Source organism: Amborella trichopoda, chromosome 7 (assembly GCF_054954075.1).
Source record: "Amborella trichopoda isolate Santa Cruz 75 chromosome 7, AtrichopodaSantaCruz75HAP2 v2.0, whole genome shotgun sequence".
Taxonomy (NCBI): domain Eukaryota; kingdom Viridiplantae; phylum Streptophyta; class Magnoliopsida; order Amborellales; family Amborellaceae; genus Amborella; species Amborella trichopoda.
The window spans coordinates 3,878,969-3,901,160 of record NC_142342.1 but is presented as its reverse complement, the minus strand read 5'-3'; the positions used below and the strand labels follow the sequence as shown (position 1 = coordinate 3,901,160).

General features: G+C 34.8%; 1 protein-coding gene and 1 long non-coding RNA gene across 3 annotated transcripts; both read right to left on the bottom strand.

Moving 5' to 3' along the window:
* Positions 1-1,908: 1,908 nt before the first annotated feature.
* On the bottom strand, positions 1,909-8,689 carry LOC18447215 (uncharacterized). The gene is made up of 3 exons (XM_011629833.3): positions 8,056-8,689; positions 3,712-3,873; positions 1,909-2,363 (listed from the first exon to the last, which is right to left on the bottom strand). The coding sequence occupies exons 1-3, from the start codon at positions 8,311-8,313 to the stop codon at positions 2,262-2,264; spliced, it is 522 nt and encodes a 173-aa protein (XP_011628135.1). The 5' UTR covers positions 8,314-8,689; the 3' UTR covers positions 1,909-2,261.
* A 7,794-nt stretch (positions 8,690-16,483) lies between these two features.
* On the bottom strand, positions 16,484-20,628 carry LOC148781190 (uncharacterized). 2 transcript variants are annotated; one of them, XR_016059501.1, is made up of 2 exons: positions 20,445-20,628; positions 16,484-17,379 (listed from the first exon to the last, which is right to left on the bottom strand). It is a non-coding gene; the product is annotated as an uncharacterized LOC148781190 (long non-coding RNA). The 2 variants fall into 2 exon arrangements; XR_016059502.1 differs by having other exon boundaries at positions 16,484-17,350.
* Positions 20,629-22,192: the final 1,564 nt, after the last annotated feature.

The following is a 22,192-nucleotide window of genomic DNA, read 5'->3' as shown; positions in this document are numbered from 1 at the left end:
GAATATGAAATTTGGTACATGCCATCTTGTCATTGGGGCGCACCAATAAAAAAATATTTAAAATAATTTTTTAATAAAATATAATGACCAAAATACCCCTTGCAAATTTCAAGGGTATTTTGGTCATTTTATTTTATTAAAAATATTTTTTATATATTTCTCTCTAGTGCGAGTTTAATAGAGGATTGGATATCCAAAATTTGGTGTCAAAATAAATTATAAAAAAAAAATTAAAAATAAAATAGTTTAGAGACCTGAAATTGTGATTGGGGCATTTTTAGCCCTCCATCCAGAATGGAAGGTTGGATAAGAGGAAGTATATAAGTTTTATGCAGTAGAGGAAGCATAGAAAGCTTGCCCAAAACTAATAAGTAATGTTTGTTGTTCTTGTCTTGGGCTGCATTTTTAAAAGGGTGAAATTTGCATGAGGTGCACACCTTTAAATTTTGCTAGAAGATATAATTCTCGTGTAGAAAACCTTATGATGCTTTGAAAATTCATGTTCAACTCTAGTTATGAAATTTAAAATTTCAATAATAGTGTAGATCAAGCAGATCCATGAACACTTAAAAATCTTAAAAAATAGACAGTTCAGATAACTTGTTACAAGATTTACTATGCTTAGAACTTGATATTATTCTTTGTTCTTATATCCATACATCTCAAGGTTGCGATGATCAATAGGAAGTGTTTTCCAACTTAACATTTATTGGATTTTTAAGGTGAACTTTACTTCTATAGTATAAGGTCGCAACCTTATATAAACTTTTTCCTTAATTCCTTTGGAGCTATTTCCCTTATTCATGAATTACTCCATTGAGACATAGTACTTACAAATCAAAAGAATCCATGTTTCAATTGTCATCGGTCTCTGTGGCCCTGTTTGGACAGACCATTTGTGAACAAATAAAGTTCTTTTACACTCCCTGTCTATTTCGAAAGACAATATTCATTCCACTCCTCTGCTCAAAGATATGAACTTTTCTCTTCCGCATGTACTAAGAAAGCATTGCTAAAAGGCATGACCCCGTGTGAAAGGGATTGTATACAACGAGACTATTTATCTTTATTACAAAGAGGTCACAATTACTCGGTACTCGTTAGATGCCAAATTGGATGGCTTGGGCTTAGTTATAAAGTCCGACATATTTTTTGTGAAATTTGAGTTTTTTCAATGACACTCTTACAACCACTCAATTTGAAATCCAAAGGACAAGAGTGATCGTGACCTCCTTACACAAAAAGTAAATGGTCTCTTTGTATATTTTTCCATGAGGAAATATGTTTTGCCATTATTTCCATATAACTTCATTCTTTAATGGAGTTATTTGAAAGTCCAAATGGTTCCATGGGTGTGGATTGCAATCCTTTGCCCGACACTCAAAGTGTATATAAGCTTCTTTAGGAAGTATTTGAGATGGCACCATTCTTCAAGGATTAGAATGAAACTGTCTTTCTATCTTATGTAATTTCAGCTTAGAAGTATTTGGGATGCATCATTCTTTCTTGGTAAGTAAAAGGATTATACACTCCTACTGGAGTAGTGTACAATTGCTGATTTAGGTTTACCTACTTATGTGGTATGCTGACAATCTTTATTATTTCTGGTTGTTCAATCCTTGAAAAAGAAATAAAGAATGGAAGAAAAACGGTGCCAAAACATATTCCAAAATATAACGGCCCGAATAGTGAATGCAAACTGTCTATTTGAGAGAGAGAGAAAGAGAGAGAGAGAGAGAGAAAGTTTAAGCCCATTTCATCCATGGTGTCAAAGGCACCATAGACGATATTCCAGAACATGCAAAGAATTTAAGCCCATGTCATTTTCAAAAAGATTTTCCAGAGCCACATATATACTTTTATAGCAACATATTTCAGAATTATAGGAATGAGGCTGGAGATCATAACTTACATACTCGATCACAATCACCCACATTCATTACTTACCACTCAGCCTTCAACCAACATACAAATTTGTTTCTGAACTTATGCTAGGTTTTTACAAATAAGCACACAAACCACTTCTCTTTATTTTCATCTTCCATGGACAACAAATAATGTAAAATAAAGTTAAGTGAGCTGCTGCCAAACATATGGAAGGAGTTCGCTTCATCCAGGCCTGCCCATATTATACACGATCGAGAATATTCACCCCAATCAGCCCTTCTATACATAAATGACCATGAGAAGAACAAAAAGAAATACCTATATGTACATGCAACAATTTCCAAAGAACCATCATGTGCCACCATTTCTTGTCATTACTGAAGGAACCAATCACCAGATGAGATAATGTTATTTGGGTTCAAATCTGTTCTATGATATATATATGATGAAAGCCGCTCTCCTCTATCCGTAATAACCTGCAAAGACGAATGGAACTTCATGAGAATAATAACACTTCATATTATTATTGTTTCAATATAAGCGATTCATATATTTAAGTACATAAAATACACGTGTGATTTAAAAAAAAAAGTATGAATTTTCATGTCAAGGACAAGTGCTAGATTTCTCTTAATGTCATCTTGGAAATGCTCTTTATGCACAGATATATTTGTTTGTTTATGTGTATAAAAATGTGATAACACAAGATTTGTTTGCAAATCTTTGAAACCACTTGTACAGGGTGTACTTTTACCCCGGCTATGAATACAATTAGCTCTTTCAGGTGATCATTTTAATATAAGTTGCTAATGTGAGAAATTTGAAGCAATCATCTAAAGACAGATTTGAGATTGAACTTTGTAGAGGAAAAGGTCATCGCCTAATAGGTTATATCTTCTCTAGTTTGGAGAACACATGTTATTAGAGTAGTAAAATCTATGTTTTCATTTGCATTATTTCACCAAAGTCTATCACATACCCTTGTAGTTTGAACAAAAAGTGGTTTCTGCAGTGGAGTACAATTCTATGTTGTTTTTGCAAATGCATTTTTTGCAAATGCATTTTTTGCAAATGCATTTTGTGCTGTGAAGACTTATACATAGATTTCTCTCATTCTTTAAAAATTATCCACATGAATAAGAAAATATAAATGACTCATAAAGAAATTATTAACCTGAAAAACTATCTATTGCGACAACAATTTAACAGTTTCCAATTTTGAAAAAACTCATCTTCCAAAGCAACCATTCGTCTTAGGGTATTACTCACCCATACAACTAATGAAGTTGAATTCTATAGGATGCATAACAATAATCCTCATGTTTACTGGTTATCTACATACATGTTCATTGTGGAAGCTGTTAAAATGCATCCTACTTACCTGAAAACCCATTAGGTTCAGATCTCTACTTCAGCTGATTTTTCTCACTTCAAAACTGCAAATTTAACCTATGTAACATACAAAACATTTTGTTTTTCTTTGTTTTGGTAAATTACAATATCAGAATATTTTAATCTCTTCAAAAGATCTATGAGAGTCATTTGAAGCCCACGTTTAGATGGAAATGGAGCACTCTTCATTCTTTCCTCAACTTGGTCTTAGCTATGAAGTTTTTGTTACATCAGTGAGTATCCATTAGAGTTTCATAGAAGTTCAGACAATCAGATGTTTTAATTACACACCCATAAACACATGCCAATAGATTATGAACTGCATTAAAGACCTGAGGAAATTCCAAGAACTTCTATGCACCAGTAACCTGATCTACAAAATATACACTTGGATAATGTTTTCCTCAATGGCAGGCAGAAGGATAAATTTACCTGCACTATATTCTTCTGATAAAACTCTGGAGAGAATTCTCTTCTCTCATATTCATCCAACAGCATCGCAATGCCCAAAGAATTATCAGCAGAAACTGCATATCCAGTCACGGCATTACCGGATTCATCGAGTTTAACAGCTGCTCGGTAGATGCCTCCTGCCTAAAACCATGCAACATAAGAGTAAGAAAAAGGAGAATTTCCATGAGAACATAGGTATACCAAGGAAAACAATCACTTTCCTTATCATCCGTAAAAGAGGTTAAATGCATCTGAGGCTAATGGACTAATCAAGTGTGCCCAAAACTAGTAACTGAATAAGCTCAATCACTCCCTTGAAGTCATGATAAACGCATCATGTACGAGCATAGCATGCATTCATGATCCTCATTCATATATCATCTTATGATTAGTCTAGGAAATATAACTCTTTTCCTTTCCAAGATGAAAGTTTTGTCATTAACAAATGATACAACCTAAGAGATTTTGAATATCAAAAGAGCTATATCTTTGAAGCAATCATTTTGACATTTATTGCCCCTAATTTGTGGTCATTGGATTTGAACATATGAGTAACTCCGCCGTGGCCAGTCCCAAGCCAGTAATGTCGGATAAAGGAGGAGGGTTGTGCTAGGTAGAGCAGCCAGCGTAAAACTTTTTCGCATCTTTTTACATAATCCCGAACCTGAGAACAATGGTGGAACATGTGTGGCCGAACCCAAATAGTTGGGATAAGGCTCGGAGGATGATCACGATGATGACGACGACGAAGATGATGATGATGATTGATCTGAATATATGAGTGATCATAAGGTAGTTATTCTAACTACCAATCATAGAAAAAATAGCTAGTGGAACTACCATTTAATTGGAAGAGACAAAAGAAACTATCCTTTACATTTTAAAGCGAAACAAATAAAAACGACATTCAAAATCGCTGCACAATTGTCGGTAAAACTAGACTTGATTTGTGTGTTGATTCAGTTCCAAGTTTTACTCTGAACTTCATTTCTCTAACATCCATGTTAGCTTCGATTAAAAGATTAAACTGTCATATCACAGTAACTGCTTTGCAGAATAGAATGAAGTGCAGTCATTGGCAAATCAGGAACAAACAACCTAGTGACATTCAAATCACTAAAAGAAAAATCTGTTAAACCCGTGATTAATACACAATTTCATTTTCAACTGCATGATCAATTATACTGTTAAAATTTCATTTGTAACTTATTCATAATTTAACAGTTCAACTAGAAAATTTTGCCTATTTTGGTATTACTTCCACTAAATGATCAAATCTTTACTAATCCATCCAAATGGATTAATTATATGTATAATAGAACAGTTAATCACCATATAATCCAAAAATTGCAGCCTTGTGCCAGAATTGACACCAGCGACACAAAATATGTAATATTTAGAACGAAATATTAGCCCCACATATGATGTCCTTAGACTCATGAATACCATTTTCACATTTGAACTCCACACCACAAGGCCACATATATTTTTATAAGATAGCTACTCTCGCATGATAAAACCATGGAGCCAACTAAAGCACACTACTAAGTTTTTGTAGTTTTTTAGCAAACAAAAACACCAAAAAACCAAATGTGTATCAAATATATTTTCCTTTCCTACTAACCTTAAGAATACTTTGTTGCTGCAGTGATAACCAACTGAGGCTTTAAGCAAATCCTTTGGTCACGGAAGTATGATTTCTGTTTAGTTGAAAGCCAATATCTTCACAAAGAATGGAAGAGAAGGGAATGAAAAGTATCAATTATTTATTGAAGAATCTGTTATACATTTCTGAAGCTGATTTTACAATGACATGCTCAAATAACTTGTGCTGCCTTTGTTTAGTATTCCAAGGAAAGAACCGTCTGAAGCCCCCATAGTTATACAAGAACAGAAGCAAATCTTTGGCTCATCAACAAGGAATAAAAAAAAAAAAAGAAGCACAAAACTACAAATGTGTATCAAACACAGACTTCATCCAGATATATTTATTTTATGCGATATCTTAACACAAATCAAACTGATTTATTTGAGCCCTCAAGAGCCGATAGTTCCAAAACATGCATACAATAATCTGATAGCTAAACCATGCATTATAGCTTTTAAGAATAAAAGGCTCTTAAAGGTGGTTTGGTCAAACCAATGCGCAAAAAATATACATGCACTTTTATATGGCATCTAAAATTTCTGCTAAATGAGATTACAAATGGATCTCAGACCTCTGATCTTTGGACTCCTGAGATTTGTTCATGCAGCTCTAGTTTCAATGCATATTCACACAATATTATACAGGACGTTCTCATAAGGAAATAATCCTCATTTATTAAGTCCAATATCCGTGCATATTGACCAGCAAAATTTTATTTTGCATTTCGGCCTATGTTCTATTTATATGATACTGCACATTTAGGGGTGGCAATGGACGTGGACCCGACGACTAGCCGGACCTGGACCCGACCTGACTTGGTGTCACCCCTATGCACATTCACTTAAGTACCTGTATTCAATCTATTGGAATTGCACAATTATTTCATTCTTTGATAAGTTACTTTCACTGTTCAGTTAGAAAAGGGGCACAAGAGATATACAGTAAACATCCCAAACCTTGAACAAACATTAGAAATTCAGCTTCTTATAAATCTAAAAGAAACCTCAATAGAGCTGACCAGCTCTTTGATCTCTTCAAGCATAAGCCCATACCACCACAAAATAAGACCATCCCTAATAGCCCAAGGGATCACATTCAAGGAACATCCTACAACAAACAAAAGCCACAAATTGAATATACTTAGCTCACTAGGAATATCTATAGCTTCTGCATCCATAGATTTTTTTTTTATTGATCGTCAAGGCTGGAGGCATCCTTGTCCTTCCTAATATTTGGGAGCCTAAGTTCTCGAAATATGCCTTCCTATATCTGGAGCCTTCTAGGCACATCCAACATCATCCATAGAGTGACTACATGCATATTACATACATAGATATGTTTCGTAAGAGCATGCTATTTATGCAGACACATGTATGCAGGGATGCATTCTGTTTGCATCGTTTGTCATGCTAAATTATGCTGCTCGACTAGTATTTTACTTGGTGGCCATGTTAGTAGCAGTTTAGATCTGATGTCCTGAAAGCTGTTGAATAGCGGGTCCTTAATACATTTTGTCATTATTATTTGTTAATTTTTAAGACTGTTGAGAAAGACAGATAGAAGCTCCTTCCTTTTCTTGTTGAGAGATTTTATATAACAATAATGCTAGATTTCAAAAGCTTACAATTTTCATCACATTCAGGATTATCCATCATGTAATACCCGCAATAAGAAGATGAGAGAGCCAACCACATTTCAATCTACCTGTAATACCCACAATAAGAAGATGAGAGAGCCAACTACACTTCAATCTACCTCTCAATAAGGAGATTTCAGAATCTGATCTTTAGCCGCAAAGATCAGTTTGGACCCTTATATTGGTTTTTCCATTGCTAGAAATAGAACTGAAAAATAGGCCCCAGAGGTAAATGTTGATGTAAACACCATAAAGACCGGTTTTGGAATAGACTTCCTAATGATTCTCTAGCTTCTCAAAAATCTAGAAACTCCACTTTTCAAAACAATTTTATGAAACTCCCACTTATTAAACTAGGAGAAGCATACACAACTAATACTAGACAGAACAAAAGATATAAAAAATAAAAAAGTGGGAACCCAAAAAATAACAGCACACCGAAAATCTAAAATGATATACACAGTTAGATTTCAGAATTCAATAGCACCAAACTGAAATGTTTATCCTGAAACCTGGTCAGATTTAGAGCATATCCTTCCTATAAAAAAAAAGATTTAGAACATACCCAAAAAAATGAAAAAAAGGTTTCCTCCTGTTCATTATTCAAATATGACTGAATTATCGAACCTAACATCATATAGGAAAGGTATCATAACAAAAGTTGATAATTTTAAGCCCATGACAAATAACCCAAGACACCGAACAAATATATCTCGTCCATGACACATCCATCATCAAAATCAGAAGTTCAGAACATTTCAAAGCACCCAATCTATGCATATATATACAGAATTCAAGAGAATTGAAGCAATTCAATAAAAAACTAAATTCATAACAATAATAAAACAGAAAGCATAGCCAACCCACTTCCTATTTATCATCAAAAGACAGAAAACTTAAGCCCCAAATCAGTTAAACACATGTAAAATACCAAAGAGGAAAAAAAAAAAGGAAACCCAACTAGCCACCGAACCAAAACAGAGAGAGGAAAAAACCAAGAAAACAGAGGAAATAAGGAAAAGAGGAGAAATATACTTACTACGAAAGAGTAGAGTCGGCTACCGAGAAGCCATGCTCGTCTGCTCGAATAACCAGAGAGTGGTAGGGAGCTCCCTGGTGCGTCAGGTCTTGAGGAGCCATAGACGAAGAGGTAACTGGGATTGTAATTGTTGGGTAAGCTCAAATGGCTGCCATTGTTACAAGCATTGAAACTATCAGTGTTGGTCGTGCTTGTGTAGCTATCAGAGCTAGTGTCGATGGTGTTAGGAGCAGAGGAATGATGGAGAGGAATGCCCATTTGGGTATCTTTCTCTATCAAAGAACCAACTCTCTCTCTCTCTCTCTCTCGCTCTCTCTCCTGTGGCTACTTATTTGCAGGGTACTGGTCTATTGCTTGAGAAGGGGCAACGGTAAAAAAATCAGCATCAGATTAGATTAAGTTCGTTAAGATAGCCAAAACAGATGGTTATTCATCGACTAATTCAAATTAACTAATAAAAAAATCCTATGAATAGTTGTTGCAGACTAGTAGTCTCAAATTCTATTGGATTTTAGGTATTTTGTTAACCAGTTCTTTCATTTCTGATTTTTGGTTGAATTCATTAGTTATAAAGGAAGAATGTTTAGAAAAGAAAAGAAGGGAAAAGAAGGCAAATTTAAAATCTATGGTTTATATGGACTCGCTATCACTAAGTTTCTTATAGTACATAAGCTAATGTGATTGGCCAGCATTTGTTTGAGTAATTTCTAGAAGAAATGAAACTTTGGAAGCTTTAGTTGATTTTTTTATGTTTTGGTAAATGGTTTCGGTCGATTTTGATGAAAAATATATTTATTTATATTATTATATAATGATTAATTTTTTTATCTTTAATAAAGCATAATGACATACAGAAGATTTATATAATGAGTTCCAAATAATGAGAAAAAAACTCCTCATAATAAAGATGATATAGGGTCTCATGGTGCAAAAGTATTGAATCATGATGAGATTGTTATGAGGAAGTAAAGGGGGCATATCATATGGTGGCCACGTGCAAGGTGGTGAGATTGTGACCAGGTCATCCCCCCTGCATTGTGTGCCCTTTTTTGCTATTGTTTTCTTATGTAACATGTTGTCTGCCTCCTTTTACATCAGATGCCTTTCATTTTCTTGTTCTAGATAGAAATGTTATAATGATATCTCTCTGTCTCTCTCTCTATCTCATTTACTTGTTCTATACACGAATGTTATAAGGGAAAGGTTTGTATACATGTCCAAAGGTTTGTTTTACCGCATATTTGATAAATAGCTCCTGCTTCCCTCATCCAGCCATCCAATTTAGACCAAGTGTGTCACTGACCATTTGATTTAGATAAGACGTCTTAGAGTATTTTATTTTTAGTTTTTTTATTTATTTATAAATTGTATAAATATGAAATTTGATATGTGTCATCTTCTCAATGGGACACACCTAAAAAAATATAAAATTTTTTTTTTTTAATAAAATATAGGAAAAATTACTAAAAACACCCCAAATTGTACTTTTTAAACACTTTACCCCCACCCCAATCTTTTGTCACTTCTTTTTGGTAAAAACCATCTTGTCTAACTAATACCCCCCATCTCAAAAATGTATACTTTGTTTAACAAAAATACCCCTTCCCATACCCTGAACATACGACCAAATCCTTTGGACGGACCCTAATAAACCTTTCACCAGACTGAGTTTTTAAACTACCAGAGTGCTTATGAGACAATAATATGCCGGATCGAATATCTAAAACACTGGACTGAACCCACTCCAGTAGTAACATTACCGGAGTTATATTACAAATCACCGGTCCACACATTCAACAAATCGCCAGACCGCTCAGAGACATGACTGGACTGACCCGTTGGAAACGTAATTACCGGATTGAAGCTCCAAAACTCCAGACTATTTGACGTAGCCATATTCAACTATGCCGGACTACTTCAGTGTATTCGCCATAGTGCCTGTGTTTCTAGGAAGCATATCGCCGGGGTGATGCGGTGAATCCTCGGACTGCAAAATTTCCAGGGAGGAAACTGCCGGTTCGATGTTCTTCACATGCCGGAGCGCTCTTCACAAGTGTCGGAGTTGTTATTTTATAGTGAACTACCCACCGGAGCAAGTTTACTAAATGCCGGAGTGTGTTTTACAGGTGCTGATTTTACAATCAACTATTCGCAAGAGCGAGTTCATCAATTGTCGGAGTGAATTCTAAAGATGCCGGAGCGCGTTTTACAGGTGTCGGACTGCCTATTTAATAATGAACTATTCTCCGGAGTGCATTCTATACGTGCCGGAGTGTAACATTGGTAGGTTAAAAAGGGAAGGGCAAACTTGTCTTTTTTTTCAATTTTTTTGAGTTTGGGGGGTGGGCGAGGGGGGGTAGTAGTTATAAAAGTTAAATTTGAGAAATTTTAGGGAGAAAAATTTAGGTGGGGGTAAAGTATTTAGAAAGTACAATTTAGGGTATTTTTAGTAATGTTTCCTAAAAATCTCCTTCAAATTTTAGATATATTTTGGTTATTTTATTTTATTGGGAATTATATTTTTTACATCCGCGAGTTTAAGAGAGGAGTGGACGACCAAAATTTAGTGTCAAAATATTTTGTTGAAAAAAAATTAAAAATAAAATAACGTAAAGACGTGACATTGTGATCGAGGTCGTATGTTGCACTAGGGAAAACATAGAAAGCTTGCCATGTTATAAATCTATCTCTCTTAATGTTGGTCTCTTGTAGAGTAGGCTCTCACAGGAGCATACTATCTATTAACTCCCCTAGGCAAAAGCACTATTTAAAATATTCTTTTTTTATGCAATATTGAATCTGTGTAGATCTGCTAGACCATTATTTTTAAAAGAGATAAAGTTGAATTTTGAGTTCTTTAACAATTAGATATTGCTCTCCACAAATTAGATGGTTTAGGTTTAATCTTGGGATATTTTTTTACAAGCACATAGAGTGTGTGATTTGGAATTTCTTTGTTGAGGTTACTTGCTGGGTTGAATACTTTACATATTGTGAAAATACCCTTTTTTTTTTACCTGAGGGAGCAAATGGTTACCATGCGGACAGCAAACAATCTCTCTCTGTACTGTACTGGACTTTGAACCTTTATTTCCCCCCTCGTACTCTTCCCATGTAAGTTCTCACCCATTGCCGAATTATGTTTCCGCTGGAGCATATTGTCTATTTACTCCCTCAGACAAAACTAAATTTAACAGTAATTTTAGGACTGGAAGTTTTAGAGATGTAACCTCTTCAACCCATGGACTAACTTCAATAAAAATGATTTCCAAAACTCAATCTATGTATTTGAAAAAAATGATGTCGCGAGGTTGAACAGAAATCGTCAAGTTTTTTGAGAGTGAGATATAAGCTGGAGAACACTTAAATTTCAAAAATTTCTCTCTTGAATAATCATCTTGTGATATTTAGGTGATTGTTAAAATTTCAATTTAAGAAAAAATTAACCCAAGCAAATCATCTGCCCAAGGTAGAAGATATATAATATGCTCCTATATGAACATGGTATACACCTACATATTTATTTCAACACGTTCCCAAATTCTAATTATGATTTTAAAAAATCACAAATTCAGATTGGGTTTGGTAAGTTATTAGGTCAATTATCTGCTAATAATGGGAATCAACTTTATTTTCTCTAAAATGCATTATTTCCTTTTTATATGTATTCAAAATGGAGAAGATACCTTATGCTACTTCTTTTTTGTTTTTCTTTATTTACTGTTCTTTTTTTTCTTTTTTTGGCTAGGTTGCTGATTCGGCTAATCCAAATCATGTAATTTGGCGACTTCAAAGCAGTATAGTGGAGGTCTGATTCACCAAGACAATCTATGTTTTAAAACCGTTTGTAAATCATCTGATTTTCATCCATGTCGAAAATACAATAAATCGATTTCCTGTTCATTGTTTCCCACATCAATACAAACTATACCAACATTTATGTTCAATGCTTAACAACACAGATTCTTTAATATATGTTTTTGAGAGAGAGAGAGATTACACCATACATTCAAGTTCTAGATTTCAAAGTCATGGATTATAGAGTAAAACTTACTTATGTTGCTGATATGGAGAAATTTCAAAAGTTCCTTATTTCTAGGGAAATTTAGATAGCCTAAAAATCGCCATATGAATAAGTTAAAACTTAATTTGGGTTCTTAAACATTTAGATTTGACGATCAAGAAATGGATCGGATTGTGTCCAATTTTGGTGTTTGACTCTTAAGGTGGTAAATTTTAAGGTCAATGTTCAAAAGCATCTTACACAGTTGTGTGTGCGTGTGTTTTTTTTTTTTTGCCCCCAGGTTAGGTTGGTTTTAAGTATGAGCAGATATTATATCTCCAAAATTTGGGTCTAGGAAAATACTCCTAAGGAGGCCAAAATAAAAAGATAAAAAACTAATGTGTCTTAGGGATTAAGTGTTGTTTATATTCGAAATATTTTTGAACATTTAGGACTTCTTAGAAAGTAAGGTTTGAGGTTTAGGGATATTGGTTTCTAGAGTTCCTGGTTTAGGGTTCACGATGGATGTCCCAGAGTTCTTTGGTTTCCTAAGAGGCGTTAAGGGATCAATCATCATCATCAACGTCGAACAATCTTCTATTAGTACATGTTTAAGTACAATGAGGCATTAAGGTATCAACCATCATCGTCATAGCCTTTTTCTCAATTATTTGGGGTCGGTTGCAAAGAAGCCTCAATGAATTTACTATTTAAAGATAAACTGACAAGAAACTATGGTATAAGAGAAGGGAAATGTTTCTATATTTTCCCTGTTGTATAGAAGATATATAATTACCCCCCCCCCCCCCACCCATCCTACCGTCCAATTTAGATCCAGTGAACCACTGACCATTTGATATAGATCTGACGTCTCAAAGTATTTTATTTTTAATTTTTTTCCACAAATTAAATGAATATGAAATTTGATATGTGTCATCATCTCAATTGGATGCACCTAAGCACAATATTAAAAAAATATTTTTGATAAACAATAACCAAAATACCCTGAAATTTTCAGGGGCATTTTTTGTTATTTCAAGGGAATTTTTTTATAGGTGCGAGTTTAAGAGAGGAGTGGATGCTCAAAATTTGGTCTCAAAATGTTCTTTATAAAATAAAAAAAATAGTGTAGAGAACTGATATTGTAATTGGGGCCATCTTAGCCATCCATTCGGAACGGACGGTTGGATAGGGGAAAGTATATAAGTTTTATACAATAGGAGGAGAAGTATAGAAAGATTGCCTATAAGATAATACATTGGAGTGAAGCTGCTTCTTTATTCAACTTCAAAGACATCCCATTTTCAGCTAGTTTACTGATGAAGTCTTGAGGGGTCGCATCCATTGATGATGGTCAACCTTGGGGATAGCATTGATGACTGATCGATAGTTAAATCCTTATTCATTAGGACTAGAAATGGAGAGTTTCAATTAGAAGAAAGAGAACATGTACTGAAACTTTCCGCCACCAAGTTACCAAATAATGATTCATAGTTTTTTTCTAAAGGGGGCATGACCAAGTTACCAAATCATTCTAATCTCTCATGAGCCCTCTCTATGTTTGCATTAGAGAGTTTCAGTGTTATGCTAAGAGTTGTGTCCTCACATGGTCTTGTTTTAGGCATTGAAGTTGGGAATAATGGTATGATTGTTTCACTCTTACAGTATGCAGATGATACCATAATTTTTTGTTATCCTAATGTAATGGAAATCAATAGATTGTGGATATTTCTAAAGAGTGTTGAAATGACAACATGGATGAAAGTTAACCTCTCTGAAACCAAGTTGATCGGTATTGGATGTCCTCAAAATATAATATCAAGGATGGCTAGTTTGCTAGGATGTGATGTTGAGAGATGCCTTGCAAATACTTAGGTATCCCTTTGGTGGATTCGAGGCCCTCAAAGTCTATTTGGGATCTAATGGTAGAGAAATTTAATAAAAAATTGGATTTGAAGAAGGCCAAGACTTTGTCTTCAGGAGGTCGATATACACTTATTAAATCTACTCTATCCAACCTTCCAGTCTACTATATGTCTTTATTTAGAATGCCTGTACAAATTGTTAGCATTCTTGAGAGACTTATTAGGAACTTTTTGTGGGGAGATGATGAAAAAAAAAGAAAAGACTTCATTTGGTTAGTTGGGCTAAAGTGTGCACACCAATAAAAGAAGGTGGTTTAGGAATTCATAGATTGAAAAGCATGAACTCTGCTTTACTTATAAAATGGTGGTGGATAGTTCGTACCCAACAAGGCTCCTTTTGGGTAGAAGTTCTGAGAGAAAAATATGGGATCGACCAATAGTATGGTATTATAAAAAGCCCCAAGAAATAAGGCCAATCTTTCCCATATTTGGAGGGGGATAGATTTTGAGAGACCTATTTATCTTTGCCACTTCTGAAAAGTAGTGGGTAATTGGGAATCTATACTTTTCTAGTATAATAAATGGTTTGGTAACTACCCTCTCAAATACCTTTTCCCGAAAATGTTTTCTAAAGTTTCAAACCCACTAGCTACAGTTAGTGAACATGCTCATACTAACATTGTTTGATCTATTCGTTGCAAGTACAAGAGAATGATTGATACTTTTATCCTTGAGCATCAGACATTGTTGGACATGTTAAATAATGTCTAACTTTTCCCTTGTGTACCCAGTCCTTTCCATTGTCTCTACACTGGTACAATTTAAAACCCCAAATTTATCTAAAAATTCACGTAAAAATATAAAATCACATTGCGGTAGATTACACTTAAAACCTTTTAAAGGAAAAACTGACCTTAGCCACCTGAGAAACGTATAGAAGGATTATGAAACTAAAAAATGATTTCGAGTTTGAAAATTCGAAGTGCAAGTGGAGCAACTTAAAAGATGGATTTTGGAGGGGGGATGCCCACAAATAGCTGAGTTAGTAGAGTCAACACAACCAAATCCAAACCTAAAATCTTTAGCGCAATAAATTTTGATTCGAACACACCATTTGAGGCCTAAAAACTTAGAGTTCAATCCAAATGAATAGACACTCATACCTTAGAAACCTATATCTATGAAATTAAAAACTTTTATCTGTTGATTATTTAATATTAGTACTTTTTTATGGTTAATCTTAAGCAATGTAAAGTGTCATTTTGAAACTCATTACAAGTGACACTGCTTATGTTTACCTTGTAAATGTGCACAAATTAATCCTAGAATGTACCACAACACAAATATACGTGTTCCATTGAAACTGTTGTGCGCGGAAGCTCTAAAGCCGATGGGTTGATTTTTGACAAATAAAATACGAGAAATAAAGCATGAAACCCATAACACAAGAACACAAATATTTACGTGGTTCATCACATATGTGACTACATCTACGGGTACATCAAACAGAAATCCATTATTCAATTGAAAGTTACATCAAAGATTTTGGAATAAAGAGTTATCTCTCTAAACCTCGACAAAAATCAAGTCGAACAAACACTTTTAAACCACTCTCCCTTTATTTTCTTTACTTATGACAATATCGACATTACCAGATAGAGACGCGAGAGCAACGAGAAACCAACTTTCTCTTTTTAAGCCAGTCTTTGGTTCTACTCTTTACTTCTGACAATATCAACAACACCAGATAGAGACGTGAGAGTAGCGAGAAACTAACTTTCTCTATAATTAAAAGGAAAACCACCCAAAATCTCCATGAAAACCACTTCTCTATAAAAAAACAAGCCTCTCAAATTCCAGGAGTCTACAAGAGTCACCATCACAGTGTTTCTTTCTGTAAGAAGTTGCCTTCGCTCTAAGAGGAATAAGAGGAAACATTGCATCTTATGCACAGAAGGCTCTGCCCCCTCCTCTCTCTAAAAGAACCAATATTATCATATGGTGACCCAAATAGGGCACACAAATTCTCTGCACTTTCATCCCATATATATAAGATTAGGAGTCCATACTAAATAGGAAGCTTCCTATAGATGTTACATATATTTCAAAAGACCAAGAGATATATCCATCCAAGTGTCCTAATCTTTTTGGATTTCTATTTCCTTTAGGAAACTTATCAATATCAATTTTATCCCACAAAATATAGGAATATCTCAATCCCATATAATATGGAATTTTTTACGTGGGTGATTTTGGATAACACCAAATCTCACAATCTACACTTTGATATCAAAATCACCTACTCACTATGCCAACATCCATTGGATATTCGTAAATTCTTCATATTTTGCCAAAATAATTTCATCATCATTCTTGCTGAAAAATAATGCTTTCCATCAAATTTCTCCTCCTCGAACATTACATTCAAAACCTTTACTGCCTTATCAGAAACCCCAAAACCAGGCTCTGATACCACTTTTTATGCGCGGAAGCTCTAAACCCGATGGGTTGATTTTTAGCAAATAAAGTACGAAAAATAAAGCATGAAACACATAACACAAGAACACAAAAATTAACATGGTTCATTACAGATGTGACTACATCTACAGGCAAGGCAAACAAAAATCCGTTATTCCAATAAAAGTTACATCAAAATTTTGGAACAGTGGGTTACCTCTTTAAACCTCGACAAAAACCAAGTCGAGCAAACCATTTTAAACCACTATCCCTTCATTTTATTTACTTCTGGCAATATCGACAACACCAAATAGCTGCGCGAGAGTAACGAGAAACTGAGTTTCTTTACAACTAAAAGGAAAACCACCGAAAATCTCTATGGGAAGCACTTCTCTACAAAAAAACAAGAATCTCAATCTCCAAGAACAAGCCTCTTAATCTCCAAGAACAAACCTCTCAATCTTTAGGAGTCTGCAAAAGACACCATCACAATGTTTCTTTCCATAAGAAGCTCTCTTCTCTCTAAGGGGAAACCTTACATCTTATGCACAGAAGACTCTGCCCCTCTCTCTAGATGAACTAATATTCCCATATGGTAATCCAAATAGGGCACATAAATTCTCTGTACTTTCATCCCATATATATAAGATTATGAGTTCATACTAAATAGGAACCCAAGAGATATATCCATCCAAGAGTCCTAATCTTTTTGTATTTCTATTTCCTTTAGAAAACTTATCAATATCAATCTCAATCCCAAAAAATACGAAAATATCTCAATCCCACATAATATGGAATTTCCTTATGTGGGTGATTTTTGATAGCCCCAAATCTCATAGAAACTGGTATTATCTTTTCTTAAATCTGTTCAGATACGTGTTTCTAAGACGACGACAACAAAACTTTTGCATCCTTGTGTCTCAGTCCAAGTGCTGCGTACCAAGCCCAGTAGGCGTCTCCATGTGTCTCTCTGCCATGGTTTCCTCATCAGACACATCACTAGATAAAGGAAAAAGGTTATATAAGTGTGATGCTCTAAACAATCAAATTAAGGTGCACATAAAAAATTTCACTAGAAGAGGTTGTTTTTATGCTCCAATATCATCAAATTCATCATCTAGACCTCAAGATGCATGGACATGAGAAAAAATTGGATTTAAAGTTTTGGAAATAGTTCATCTTGTAATGCATTTTTGGATTATCAATTTTTAAGATTTGCAAGTTTTCATATATCTGCTCGATCTACACTATTTTTGAATATTTAAATTTTATAACTAGTGATGAAAATATATTTTAAAGCTATCACAAAGATTTTTAGTATTGAAACCGCATTTCTCAACACTATTTGAATGTGCACTTTACTTTGATTGTTTAGAGCTTTGGCTCTATACAAGCCACACCCCTTAATAAATAAGCCATGATTTTTGCAATCCACAACCATCATACATACCTATCTCAAGAGAAACCGGATATATATATATATATATATATATATATATATATATATATAGGAAAAAGCTTGGGTGAGCCCACTAGCTCATGGGATAGTATAAGCCCAACGTCCCAGATTAAATATGGGCCGATCTGACGAACACGAATGTCTGGTAGTGTTTGAATTTTAATTTTTTTCTTCAAATCAAAATCATTTGAAATTTTAATTGTGTGTTCTTCTCATCAAGCCGCACTTAATAAAGATATAAAAAAAAAAATTTGTCAAAACAATTGACCAAAATACCCTTGAAGCATTTCGGGGGTATTTTGGTCAATTTATTTCATGTAAAATATTTTTTATATATTTTTTGAAGAATCATCTAATTTTTATATACATGCGCTCCATGAGCTAGTGGGCTCAACCTAGCATTTTCCATATATATATATATATATAAATATAAAGTTCAAAGAGAAACCATATATATTTTTCTCTAGAGAGGAACCATACGTTTTTACAGTCCCCAGCTTTTTTAGGATTAAAATGGTTCAACTATATTTGGTAGGACAGAACACAACCAACAAATCTCTCTCTTAGGGCACACACACATACCACCCACAAAGAGTACAGGGATCGCACACTCACAAGAACATACATGGGAGCACACACAAGATTACTAACACATACAGGAGTCAGTCAGTTGGGACCGGCAAGACTCGACCAGTTTCCAAGGTTTTTGTTCTGGAATCCACAGTCTGCCGGGTATGAGTAACTTGGGGTGAGTCCGAGCCCAAATACATAATTTTTATTTCTAATTATTTTTATCGCTAATTTTTTTTTTTTTTTCCTCACTGGTGCCCCATTGCTCTATTGCAATTCTCTATAATTCAAGAGTAAGAGCAAAGCCCCCACATTAACCAAGAAGTTTCAACCTGCATAGCACAAACATAACTTACTATCTCTCTACATGCATCAATAGAGTTAAACCCCACAAAGTTCAAGCAAAACTCTAAGACTTCCTGAGTTCAAACCTGAGATCTGCACAGGTTTTATAATCATTTTCACTATGAGTATTATTACTATTGTTATCAATCTCTCTCTCTAGTATCCTTTTAATGGTTACTACTACTAATAAAATTAAGTGTTTCATTATTAGATTATTGCTATTATTATTGATCTTTCTCTCGATCTTTACTACTGCTTTCTCTCTCCTTCATTGTCTTCTTGAGAGTGTCTCACAGTTACCAGACTACCACGAGACCAAATCCCTTTCCCATCAGAGCACAGACATGAAAATGGCAAAAGTAACACCAAACATCTATAAAATAAAACCCTACAGCTATATTGTTTGAAAAAAAAAGACAGCACTATACCCTTTTTTTAGCTAGTCAACCAATGATGCCTCACCCAAACTTTCAAAAAAAAAAAAAAAGAAAGAAAGAAGAAAAAAGAAAAAGAAAGAAATATATAAAAGAGAGAATTTCTTCGTTCTTTTCTTATAAAAAGAAAAGGAAACATAAGATTTTCGTAGAAAGAATTTTATCAAACCTCTTTTCTAATTTTCAAGAGAAGAAAATTCCTAAAAATATCACAGCCACTACACAAGTTGCACAGTTGCATGTTTACTTGAATTATTTATTTTAAAAAAAGAAAGGTGAGCATCGGATGCTGTGTATGCATGCAAATGAAAAGCAGGTTCCATGCCCAATTAAATAAGCTTTTCAAATATAAAACAACAGCAAAAGGACACCATGTACAGTCCTGACGCCCCCTGCAACCCCCGTTTCCTGATCCAACATTTCCCATTTTCATCTCTCTCCCTCTCTCTAAATCTCTTTCTCTCTCTCTAAATCCTTCTCTCTCTCTTCTCTTCTCTCTCCACATAATGCTATCTTTATAGCTTTAGACAGATCTAGAGGGGATGAGAGGTTGTATGTGCGTGTGTGAACTTGGTAGAGAGAGAGAGAGAGAATATCTCCACACCCCAGGTACTAGGATATAAGAAAAATTGATTTAAAATAATATATATCTAAAATAAAATGTATGGTGAGGAGAGACATGATGATGAAACAATCATGGGAGCTCAGAATTTCTTGATAAGGTAGAGAGAGAGAGAGAGAGTTCATATCTCCAAACCCCATGCACAATAATATAAGAAAAAATGATCAATAATATTATATATCTAAAATGAAATGTATGGTGAGGGAGATAGAGATGATGATGAAACAATCATGGAAACTCAGAATATCTCAATAAAGGCCAGGACTTCCCTAGGATCTCATCATATATAAATTCTTTCTCAAATGATTGAGAGAGAGAGAGAGAGAGAGTTAATATCTCCAACCCCCAAGCACTAGAATATAAAAAATTGATTTATAATACCATATATCTAAAATGAAATGTAAGGTGAGGGAGATAGAGATGATGATGAAACAATCATGGGAGTTCAGTATATCTTGATAAGGGCCTGGACTTCCCTTGGATCTCATCATGTATAAATTCTCTCTCATATGATTGTTTGTATATAAAATATCTCACATATAAGGGCAAATGACAACATATAAGTATCCCAAAAATTAAAAGAAAGTAAAATAAAAATCTGAAAAACTATACCCACCCAAGACTGAAACTTTACATTTTTATGGTTCCAAGACGATGAGGATGGCGACGACTCGATGATGGTGGTGATGGTGATGAAATTACCGGTTGGAGATGGGGTTCGGGCCACTTGGGACTTCATGAAAGCTTGCGTTGTAGATCCGAGAAGATGACCTGGGAATCTTCCTATGCAATGGCATAGATGTCGATAATGATGATGATGACGATGATGGCGATGATGTTGATGCTGAAGATGATGGTATTGATGGTGATAATGGATGACTACTTGTTGACATGGTCTCCATGGGCATGTTAGCCTGGTGTGAAGGATGGGCCAACAGGAGCATCAAGATCAAGGCCATGACTATGTTGGAGAAGCTTTCCATGCAGAGGAAGAGGAGCATGAAACCTAGCACCACCCACCTGAGAGATCAGTACCCATGAACCAGTGTTTTTGCACTGGAAAGTGAGATGTTTGGTTTCAAATATTTTTGAGCCAAGGATTGTTAATAAAGGTCGTAGGTGGTAGATTTTTCACCTCATTAAAAGGGGTGCCCATTTAACCCCTGAATTTTGTATTAATATTAAGGATACCCCAATCATTTTGAAAACCATATTGTTTACAAATGTTACTTTGTACATACAAATATTTCTAAAATACCCTCATAGAAGATTCTTGGGGTTGTAATTTTTAGGCCCTTGTATCTTATTCTAATAGCAGTAATATTTGGTGCAATATTGATCTAAGATATAAGCGACATACATAAACACAACACTATTTTCTACTCATCATGATAAGATGTGGCAAAATTTTATGTTGGCTATCTACCAAACACAACCCGTATCTTTTACCCGGGCTTAAGACAGGTTAAAGGAAAATTTAAACTTCTCAGTTTTATTAGACCAACAATGCCATTTCCAAATAAGTATCATAAACCATATCCCAAAAAATGATAGTTTTTGGAATGAGAATATTTCCATGGTCATAATGAAATACAAACATATTTACAGTTTACTTTGTTGTGACAATAGGCTGAAGACCATTGTCATGCTGTTTTTTAGGCAATTATGTGGGGAAGACATGCTGCTATATGTTTCTTCATATAGATTAGAGAGTTCGTTTTTTTGAAGGTGTCCGTAGATGGTGTTAGCAAGATTGAAAACCATAGTGTGGTAACTAGGTCTGGGGTCCTACCACCACGATCCAGTCCCTTTTATAGACCATTGTCATGCTTAAAACTTGAAAACTAAATAACGGTGCTATGGATATTTTATGAGTTGGACAAGGGGAAACCCGGAATTTAGCTTGAGCTAATAAAGGGCCAAGAAAGAGAGAATCTTGAAAGGTAAAGGAAGGGTTAGGGCATGGCTTTTCTTTCTTTGGGTGGTAGCCTGGGAAAATCTTTGTTGACTTAAGGAAGGGTTGTAGTTGTGGAAATGGGCACTGTGTGTTTGGCTTTGGCTTCATTTCTTTTGAATTCACAGAAAGCAAAGCATCCTATTCTTGGCAGAGCCCTAGGCTTGTGAAAGGCCAGTGTTTGTCCCCATTGTGTGGTACATGGGTCCCCACTAGGTGTCATGTTCATGGAAGAGACACCATGGGGAATTTATTTAGCCATTCAACATATCTAACTACCCTATAAAAAGTAATATAAACAAAATAAATGGGAAAGGAAATGCAAAAGTGGAGGACTCTCACAACCCTCACACTGAGGGGTCCCTGCCTACATATTTGGAGAAGCTTGAAGACGAATTTGGCAATTAGCCTCCTCAATCAAACGGCCA

What these genes read in the sequence shown, in the direction of transcription:
- LOC18447215 (XM_011629833.3), bottom strand. Translation starts at nt 8,313, where the DNA reads ATGGGCATTCCTCTCCATCATTCCTCTGCTCCTAACACCATCGACACT. An exon ending in GCCGACTCTACTCTTTCGTA is followed by an intron (nt 3,874 to 8,055) that starts GTAAGTATATTT and finishes GCATGGTTTTAG; the next exon opens with GCAGGAGGCATCTACCGAGC. An exon ending in ATCAGAAGAATATAGTGCAG is followed by an intron (nt 2,364 to 3,711) that starts GTAAATTTATCC and finishes TCGTCTTTGCAG; the next exon opens with GTTATTACGGATAGAGGAGA.